At 34.2% G+C, this 10773-nt stretch overlaps 2 protein-coding genes across 2 annotated transcripts in view; both read right to left on the minus strand.

Annotated features, from left to right (window-relative positions):
- LOC144440997 (uncharacterized) overlaps nt 1–3596 on the minus strand; it is a 34206-nt gene extending 30610 nt beyond the window's left edge. The window contains exons 1-2 of the mRNA XM_078130502.1: nt 3433–3596; nt 2656–2891 (exon numbers count right to left, since the gene is read on the minus strand). Of these exons, the coding sequence (XP_077986628.1) occupies nt 2656–2891; nt 3433–3596 (400 nt within the window). The remainder of the gene's footprint in view (nt 1–2655; nt 2892–3432) is intronic.
- Nucleotides 3597–3716: 120 nt separating this feature from the next.
- On the minus strand, nt 3717–10424 carry LOC144440598 (uncharacterized). Its single transcript, XM_078129984.1, has 8 exons — nt 10415–10424; nt 9621–9895; nt 8189–8401; nt 7045–7286; nt 6216–6309; nt 5534–5675; nt 5114–5119; nt 3717–3739 (listed from the first exon to the last, which is right to left on the minus strand). Exons 1-8 carry the CDS (start codon nt 10422–10424, stop codon nt 3717–3719), a joined length of 1005 nt encoding a protein of 334 aa, XP_077986110.1.
- Nucleotides 10425–10773: the final 349 nt, after the last annotated feature.

Consider the following 10773-nt stretch of genomic DNA (forward strand, 5'->3'; position numbering starts at 1 on the left):
ACAATATTATAGAGTTCCTATTTGTGATCTTTGTATGTATAACAACAGAGAGCACTGACTCTGACAAATAATATTTTAAAGTCAATTGTGTGTACATTTAAATGCATCAAGAATATGTCTACTCTTCTTCAAGACAGCAATTTATGAAACAACCACCAAGTTTTAATATCAATTAAGACATATTGTACCATTGCAGTCAGAAATGTTGTTATATTCAAGTAATGGGTCTGCAAAATGTATTTACACAGGGTCTTTTTCAACATATCTACACTCTAAGACTTCAACCTGAGTAAGAAATACTGAAGAAAGCTACAGGTGTCAGATTGCAAATCATTAAAATAACCTACCTTGAAATAACAGAAATACAAAATATGTGAGATGTAAACAAGCTAATACCCCTATCTTCATGATGCTGTGTTATTTTCCAACATGACATTCACACTTCCACAGTTTCCCACTGTTTGCCAGTCAGTTGACACTTTCCATTTCAAACCTTGACACCTGAGTTAATTACCACTATAAATATTCAAAATGGCTGACAGCTTGGGTGATTCCATGTCGGCTAGAGGGGTGATGTGATGCCACACAATAGAAAGACTGGATTCCTGCCAACACTTAGCATTCCCAAGGGAGGCCTTGGTTGACAATTATATGTTTGTACATGATCTTAAAACAGTTAGGTAATAGTAATTAGCTGTTTCAAAGGAATTTATAAGCAGGGGAAATTCTTTCCATGCATTTATAAAGGGTGCAAAAGTGTATTGAAGAAAATAGCATCCTTCTCAAAACCAAACTGTCAATGGAAATCTCAATTTAGTAGTAGATTTAAAACCTACAGTGATTTAATATTTCAGGAAATGTTCTCAGAAACTATAAATTTTGTTTATATATCACAATTTTGTTTTTATTTTTCACAATTCCCCATTTATAATAATAATTTTACATATTTTGTTTTCGTCTGTGTTTTTTACTGGCATTTAAATATTTTAACTTTCTCAAATTGGCATGATAAACTATCATGATGTCTTGATAAGGCTGAGATCACAAAAGACTATCTGTGGGTGGGTGTGTGGGAGGGGGGGGGTAGTATGCATAATAACTTTATTTTTGGGCTATACTCAATCATACCGTTCATGAAATCTTTAAATACTCAGACACATTTTCAAAATTACAATTTTGAAATAGTGTTTCTGGGGAGTTCATTTGGATAACAGTATCAACGTGACAAAACTCCAACAAAGTCATCATTTGCATAAGAAAAGGTATGCAAATCCATTACTTAAAAGGAGTGTAGTACAAGGTGCAAACCTTACAGCAAGGTACGAACATAAAAATATTGAGAGAATCTAAGGTTTGCAGTTTTAATAGGAAATCAACTTAAAAATTTTACTAAGTTATATTGGAAACAAAAGAAGAGTGCATTGTTGTCACATTAAATTCATCACAACTCTGACAGCAGTGCTACGTTGAAATACTGACCGATTAAATAATATTTAATAGCGCGTGCAGTCATGAAATATGTAGTAAGTACCCGGGGTATCAGACTACAAAGATAACAATTAGTTAATACACATAATTGGTTTTGAATGAGTATGAACGTAGCATATAATCCCATCCCATTCAGTTCTTTTCAATGTACGATTCAATTCAATTCAATTCAATTCAATTCAATTCAATTCAATTCAACTCAACTATTCATCACATATTGGGCAATTCAATTGATAAAAATACTATACACATTTTAAACACATAGATATTATGTAAATGCTGAGATTACAAAATAAACACAGACAATTATACAATCAGTATTCTCTGACTTACAGAGGTCTTAAGCAGAGTAATATTTCATAGATTTTAATGGTAAACTTTGTCATTTGTAGTGTGTTATTTAATCTTGTATTTGGGATTCTTTTAAAGTTTGTATTCATAACCGATTATTTTCATATTGTATCATTTTATATTTTAATATGTGTTAATTTAATGTATGGAACCATGTCACCGTAATTTCTCATATGAGACATAATAAAGTTTTCTTGTATCTTGTACAAAAAGTTATACACTTTATAGGTCTAGCTAATGTTATTGTATAAGTGTTATTTATCAGTAGAGCCATAATTCTATGGTAGAATCATTCTTTTGTTCTAGACCAAATTTTTCTATCATTCTGCCACTACATTTTGTAGCTCTGCTAGAGAACTCACAGGCATTCAAATCAATCAGTATTTTTTATTTTTTTTTAAATGTATAGTAAAATTGAGGTCAGCAGTTCAAATGTTGAATATGTAACTTTAAATACCTCCTATTGTATATACGTGATTGTAATGCTCCAAAAATCAATCAAATTTTGTACTCTTGCACTAAAATTTTGATTATCAATGTCACAAACCATGGCATATATTTAATAGCACTTCTATTAAGTGCACTTCGGTGAGTTTAGTGGTGGTTTGATTATCGTAATTGTTCGTTGAAATCGTTGGGTGTTTGAATTGCAAACTGTCGGTGACTCGTTTGGCTTGCCAAACATTTATATCTTCTCTTATTTACAATACATTTTTAAAAAGATTTATACAGATTGATTTGAGTGGCTGTGAGAGAGCTGATACAATTCTCATTCAAAGTATAATCCAGATGAGAAATGACATTGTTGCCACCTACCTTTATTGTAGAACAGTGTACACTGACATGTATAGTCCATAATACCGTCAACACACGTAGCACCATTGAGGCAAGGATTAGGTGTACAGTCATCAATATTAAAACACATCAATGGACTGGGGTTATATTCATAGAAACCTGGTGCACATTCACATATGAAGTTACAGACCTCAGATGGTACAGTACAACCAGGTTGACAGACTTCAGATGGAAAACATCCACCATGGGATACACCCCTGTAGTAAAAACAAATTAACAGTATGAATACATTAAGTGCTTTGAGAAGTCTCAGGGTAGCCGAAAGCCAGTTGGGTTGATTTACCAAAAAGAGATTTACCAAACAGAGATTTAGAGCTATGTGACTCAGCATACTGGCTTGACAGAATATTTCTAGCGAATGGTTTTTCAAGCCAGTTCCAATACATGAATTTAGCAGTTTACTTTTCCGAAATATCACTTTGTGTGATTTGCTTATAACTGGTACAGTTAGCAGTTCAAATGTTAGTACTAACAGTTCACATGCCTCTTTAAGCTAGCATTTCTGTTTTGTAAGGGGAGTCATGATTTTTGTTCACTAAGTAACACTATTATGATGTACTATTTCATTTCATAGTATATACATTTCCATTAACTATTTCTGTATCCACTCTTCCTCTGCGCTTCGAGCTCTTCAGAGATGAGGCGCATTACAAATCATCTTATTATTATTATTATTATAACAAACACTTGTAATTTCAGAAATTATACAAGAAAGCAAAGTTGCTACACGTTTTTTACCTTTCACTAGCAATTTGTGTGTCAAAGTTCAGTAATTGTGGTCTCTCTGGAGCAATGCTGTATACTACGAATCTCAATTCTGTGATACAACCCCTGAGAGAGTTTAGTGCTGCATTGGGGAATGGTACCGTTATATCATTTAGATTCTCAACGCCACCAATCATCAATGATCCCGCATTCAATGTCTGTGCTGCTCCTGTGTTTGTTGCTGTAAAATAGTACACAACAAAATGACGGTTACAAGTGCCTGTGGTCGTTGTTATAAAACAGTAAACAAGTGAAGGTTACATGCTCCCGGTGTTTGGGTCTGTAAAACAATAAAAGCAAAAAATTACATGCTCCTGTCTTATTTACTATACAACAATAACAAAATGAAAGTTACATGCTCCTGTGGTTGTTGCTGTAAAAAACCCATTACGAAATGAACACAACATGCTCCTGTGGTTGTTGCTGTAAAAAACCCATTACGAAATGAACACAACATGCTCCTGTGGTTGTTGCTGTAAAAAACCCATTACGAAATGAACACAACATGCTCCTGTGGTTGTTGCTGTACCTCTCTATTGTCATTTAAATCTTAGAATTATCTACAAGCACCCACAACCTTAAATAAAGATATATCAGAACATATTTTAATCTTAACACCAGTAAAAGGGAGTGAATATTGGGGGAAAAGGATACTAAAACTTTCTACTTTTTACAAACTTTTGTGTTTTTGATGGTGCTATATTTAACTCAAGTTATTTAAATGCTGTTGTGGAAGTGTTTGCTCTGAAATTCTTGGATGGTAGAGCTATTCAAATGACATGACTGAAATGTTTAGTCTAAGCACAGACCCTACACGTAGAGTCTATGGTCTAAGAATGATCCCCACATCTCCTTAGAATAAACTTTTATTTCATAATTTATAATTACCAGTGAATGACAACAAATGGTGCGACTGATTGTAGTATACCTTAACTGTATTTCTTTATGCTTAATGTGGCCATATGGATGAAAAGTATTTATTTTGGATTTTTAATTTATATAAAATAATTTTATCATGGCTAATTCCTACTTGAAAAGTCAATGTAAAACAACATGTGCCAAGTCCTTGTGTATAACTCAATAAACTGTAAAAGATTACTATATGTGTAAAATCTTTGTCAGTGTACGTACAATAACACACTCTTTACACAGTTTTTAGCTTTTTGCAATCTATTGAGTTACAAACACAGACTTGGTCTATGCAGTTTCACATTGATTTTTCAAGTAGGATGCCATTATAAAATTGTTTTATAATTTAAAAATCCAAAATAAATACCCAATCCCCATCCATATGGCCACTTTACTGGAACCCCAGGAAAGTCATTTTCACTTTATGATTTTTCTTTAAAGTAGCGTCATAGAAATTAGCAAAGCTCACTTACAAAAGCTCTCCTATACACTGACGCAAGATATTATGGGATATAAATGATGGTACGAGCTTCAACCCTTTTCAAGTAATTACCATGCTATGAACTTTGGCCAGCTGTGAGAACAAATTTTAGAGAGGTCATTCGATATACAAATCAATTGGTAAAAATGACTAGCCTGAGTACACTAAGCAGAAAGAAATGTAGCTACACTAAAATCAGTCTCGCCTTTGTTCCTCTTTATGCTAAAATAAATCTACCTCTGTATTAAGTTTTAAACACCCTACCTGATGCTGTAAAACAGTAAAAATGAAAGTTATATGTATTAATATATTTTTGCATACTGACGACACCTTCAAATTCACACATTTACAACATGAAAAAATGTAATCATGGTATTGAAAATCTTGAAAAAAATACATTGAACATATTTCACAAGAAGATGGTAAATCAAGGTTGAGACCGACATTCAAAAGACCCTGATTTGGTGTTACATGTACACACAAATTCTATTGAAAATCTGAAAAAACCTACAACCTTCATCTGGCAACATGATATTTAGTATATATCTTAATCTAAACACTACTAAACAATGATGTGGATAAATATACCACCTTTCCATTTGTAAACGGAAATGTCCACTTTTATGTCAAATTCACAGTTAATAGTTGAAAATGCAAGCTGTATAACAATTGTGTTCAACTTACTGTAGATAACCTGTGCTAGTTGTGTGCCAGTGTTATCTTCTAGCCTGGCTGTGTTTCCTTCTCGGATTACACGGATATAGTGCCATGCCCCATCATTGTAACCGTTTCGACTATTGCCACTAAAACTACCTTCTCCACTTCCCTGTAAACAGACACAAATCCTCAGTTCAAAGTAAAAGAGAGAAAGAAAACAAAGTTTGATAGTTACATTTGTATTGGCTGCTGTACTAAATAAATGATGTGACATGTTTCAAAGCGAGTCATAAAATCTGTACAAATATATCAGGCTAATGGCGATATGCCATAGTCTGAGTTTTTAAAAAAACAAAAGATTGCATTCTTTTGACACTAGGAGTGCTATTCAAGAGCAGATTTTGGGCTAGAAACCCTCCTTTCCCAACATTTCATAATAAATGTTGATGACATGCTCAGTTAACTTAAATAATTAATTTCCCTCTTTTTCCATGTCTGATGGCGTAAATATTTGGAAACCCATAAACTTATTTTACATGTACTTTGTGGAAGTGCTTCTGGCACTGAAATACTTGGCTGGTCGACCAGTATTCAAATAACATGAATGAACAATAGAATGACTCCCTGTCTCCTTAGAATAAACTTTATCTCACAATATACTAGCATGTTCCTCTCAGCCAAACCTCTGTATTAAGTCTAAACAACCTACCTTTGTATTAAGTCCAAGTACCAGTCTACCCAATTCCATATACACTGTCAGGTAGGCTGGACCACCAAAGTAGAATATCATGCCACTGGGTGCCCTAGTAATGACAACAAACATGTATAACTCAGTTATACACAGAGTTCTTCCTCGGAGCCACAAGCTGAACTATTTTTGTATGGTCCTAGCCAGAAATTTAATGTGTAATTTCATACACTATTTATGAACTATTTTGGGGGCCATAACCAGAAATTTAATGTGTATTTTCATACACTATTTATTTATGGCTCATTTGGTACATTTGTAGATAAGTTTTGTGTATTTTAACTAAGTAAGCTTAACTAACTTGGTTTCTTGGGAGTAAATAATGAGTGACAAAGAAACTTTACCTTGTTGTAACTAGTTGAAATCAAGTATTGACAAAACCCTTATTTCATGGGTATTTTGTTGCTGAATGTTCTCAGCAATGCCCCCCCCCCCTTGCATAAATTCTGTCATTAACGAAATATGAGTTAAAATGTTCAAAATCGCCATTATTTTTCCTGATTTTTCATAAATTACGCTCGAGGAGGTATAATTATATTATTCCTAATTATTTTTCTTTATTCAATCAGAAAATACTCATGACCTAAGGGTTTCGTTACAACTCATCTAGCGACTCGTAGTGACAAAACCCTTAGGTGACAAGGATTTTGGTCCCTTTAGGCTTAGGTCACTCGTATGTTCCTTAGCTGAACAAAGGAAAATATTGGGGGAATGATATATGATTATTGAAAAAGGGTATACTTCATTAGTGTCGAGGCTACAGAATCATGAAACCATAACGTATACTTACATCGTACGGAATCTAAGACTAATGACAGTTCTGGTTCTTGGAGGTAGTTCCACATCCATTGATATGTATGACGTAGCTGACTGTAAAGTGATGGTGGTTGGTGGAGCACAGAAATCGCTAGGACATCCATCACTGACACCCCAGTTAACGTCAGCTGAATTCAAATCTAGTACTGAGTTGACATCAGCTCTGATATAATCTATACATGTGACTAAGTAGCCATGTAGTCTGTCTGTGTTTATCTGAAAAAAAAATTGAAAACAAAACATTGTCAATCTTAGTTCTAAAACATTTCAATGACAAACTTCATCACAATGTTTTGAAAGGACAAACTCAGATAAACACAAACTAAAACTATTATTATTAGCAACAAACTTTGGATGTAAATACACTCACAGTAGGGTGGCATACATGACGGATTCTTTGCATTAGCAGTTCAAGTGCAACTTTCCCTGACTTGGTGAGCCAGCAAGTTGGGTGTCATAAAACTTGTTTGTATCTCTAAAGCTATTTGCAATGTCACTGACAATGGGTCAGTAAAACTGATAACAACTGATATGACATTAGGGGCTTCACACTTAGATATTGAGCTTAGCTTTGCCTGATGTGTTATGTATAATAATGCTTTATCACATTTGTAAATATTGCCAACAAACATTATTCAGTGATAAGAAAGATAAGAAACCCCACTTCCTTAGCTAATGGCTTGATTCTGTAATGATCTGAAAGTCAGATTTCCTCAAGTGACCACACATTCGACTTCATTCTGTGTTTACATTATCTTGATTCTAGGATGCCACAAGGTAATTGTACTAGAACTTACCCCAAGTTTCTATCACAGTACTACAACTTACCTAAAGTTCTAACCAAGGTGCTACATCTAACCCCGAGTTCCAATCAAGGTGCTTTAACTTATTCCAAGTTCCAACCAAGGTGCTACTACTTACCCCAACTTCCAACCAAGGCACTACAACTTATCCCAACTTCCAACCATGTCGCTAAAACTTACCCCAAGTTCCAACCAAGGTGCTGCAACTTAATACTCTGAGTTCCAACCAACTAGGCTACGTAGTTTAATTACTCTGAGTTCCCGCAACCAGCAAGGTAATAAAACATACCCCAAGTTTTCTCTGCTTATACTCACCCTGAGTTGGCCTGCATCTTGATATCCTCCAATATACAAATTACCAAGCAGTTTACTCATATCAAGTCCACCAGTAGTTACTGGTGTAAGAAAGTCAACTGTTGCAGCTTCACCATTTATATATGCAAATGTACTCTGGAATGGTCCTTTTAAGTTGTAAAGTCCTATAATGTAAACAGTGTTTGGTTGTAGTGTACCTTCTCCAACATAGAGCTGAAAGAGAAAATCACAAAACAAGAAAGTCAACTTTTGAGGAAGCGTGGCAAAACAAACACAAAGACAGTCCAAAACAAAGATATGATAAATATCATGTTATCATAAGATCTTTACTAGGACTTGCCTTCTTACATAATAATAATCTTTATTTATTCTGGATAGTTCTTTTAAGTATATAAACACTTATCTCCCAAGAAGTCCTGTGAGGGCCATCCCTCATGGGTTTAAGAAACTGAAGTATTCGGGAAAAACCTGAGTTGTTTTTTTTTGGTAGAGTTGAACTGAACGATGCTCTTCTTTCTGCACAGCATATGGTAAATTTAAAACAAGATTTCAAAATTGGTTAAGTTGCACTAAATGCTATGCCACTCCAAGAAATAGAGGTACACTTTCATAAACTTTGGACTCTGGAGAGTCATTTCTTGATTTCACATTACATAATTTTAGCTCAGTTGCCAACAAACACCAAATTGCAACTATTGTTCACCTCTATTGTTCTGTCAATGACATGAATATTCATTAGATGAATAGTGAATATTCATAACTTTTATCTGAAGGAAATAAGCTCTTTTGAATAATAAAAGTCCTTTTCACATAGAAAATGTTCTCTCAGGTACAAATTAATGTACCTCAGAAATTGCCCAGATATTGGTGACACAGATAGAGGATATGAAAGCTGTACATTTTAAGACTTGAATTGAGATGAACAGAATACATGTACATGTACATATATGGGACCATCGCACAACGTCGCACAAACTAAATAAACGAACATCATTCGTTTTGGACACCCCCATCATGAATGTTCACAAGTGTGACATGACACATTTTTGTTTGATGTAAACAATGCTGAAAACTGTAGCAGTAACACCACTTCGATCGATGCAATGTAAAAACATGATGGTAAACATGAAGTTCCAACCTTATGAATCTGTCGGGAGATGATAGTAAATACATTAAAATACTACCGTAAACCCAGCATCATATTTTACATTAGAAGTAAATTTTAATCAACTTATCATCATCTCAGTAGTAAATAAAGAAGCTGTTATCATTGAAGGCATGAAAGTTTTCAAACTTTGGTTAGAAGTGCGAAAATAAAGTTCAGCAATCGGAATGGCGCCAGATGTCCCCTCCACCCCTAAACGACCAATGTTTACTTATTGAACTTGTGTGACAATGTGCGATCTTCCCTAACATTTAAAGTATTCATTACCTCAACTATAGTTTCACTAGTGACTCTCCACTCAAGATAGATTCTTCCAGCACTCACTCCGATCGCAAGGAAAAATCCGGAGCCACTCTCACTTGAATCTCCTTCTTGATATACCAATATTCCTTGAGAATTGCAGTATTGGAATCGGAATTCCAGCTGATCTTCTGCTCCTCTGAGATGATTTTGGGTTGCCGAGGCGACAGGGTTGTATTTTAAGTATGAATCAACATCAAAATACTTTTCGGTAATCGTCTGTGCATCTAGGCACTGTAACACTGTAATGATAAAGACAAAGTGAGTAACAAATGGTATCTAGCGTATGAACAGAGGCCATGTTGTATTTATGTTAATTTATGTTAATGAGTATTGTAATATGCAAATTTAATGATAATGATTTATCATCGTCAATGAAAAATATTCTTTCACTTAAATTTACTTATACTGCACAAGAAATAAATACATACACATGTAATCTACAATAAATTGAAAAGAAGGAACATGCTTTATTACTCGTCATTTTTACACTCTACTTATAAAGGTAGTAAAATTGAAAAGTGAGTAAAGCCTAAATATAGTAAATATCTATCTAAACATAGCATAGTTCTTGGTAAGTTGATGGGCTTTATTTGTTCATACAATACAAAGATATATGGAACATTATTATTTGATCACACATTGATGTCTGATACAAAAATATGGCTGGTGATATGGGTGACATATTATCTTGGCTGCTGTGAGGTGACTACATGTAGGTGTTTTTACAAATGTTGAACTAATGATGGGCATAACAGTACCATCAGCCATGAGGAGATCCCTGTTAGGGAACCCCAGTAACAGAAAGGGGAAGTGGATAAACGTTGCAAAGTTTCCCTTAGTTATAATTTACCATATATTTATTTTGTGTTTGGGAACCATGGTAACATTACAGGGGAACTCTGCCCTTAACAAAAGCACTGCCTTATAACAATCAAAAAGTGCAGTACACTTACCTAACACTATAATTAAAATTACCAATATAGTATTTCTGCCAGCAGATTTTAATCGTTCCATTCTCACTGATAATCCTCACAATATCATAAGTCTAATAATTGTTCTAACTTTAATGTCATTCTGCATGGATTTGCAGCTCACAAACTTTTAACTGATAATCATG

This window comes from Glandiceps talaboti, chromosome 10 (genome assembly GCF_964340395.1).
Source record: "Glandiceps talaboti chromosome 10, keGlaTala1.1, whole genome shotgun sequence".
Lineage (NCBI taxonomy): Eukaryota > Metazoa > Hemichordata > Enteropneusta > Spengelidae > Glandiceps > Glandiceps talaboti.

What these genes read in the sequence shown, in the direction of transcription:
- LOC144440598 (XM_078129984.1), bottom strand. An exon ending in CTAGTGAAACTATAGTTGAG is followed by an intron (nt 8,402 to 9,620) that starts GTAATGAATACT and finishes TTTCTCTTTCAG; the next exon opens with CTCTATGTTGGAGAAGGTAC. An exon ending in AGTCTTAGATTCCGTACGAT is followed by an intron (nt 6,310 to 7,044) that starts GTAAGTATACGT and finishes TGTCATTACTAG; the next exon opens with GGCACCCAGTGGCATGATAT.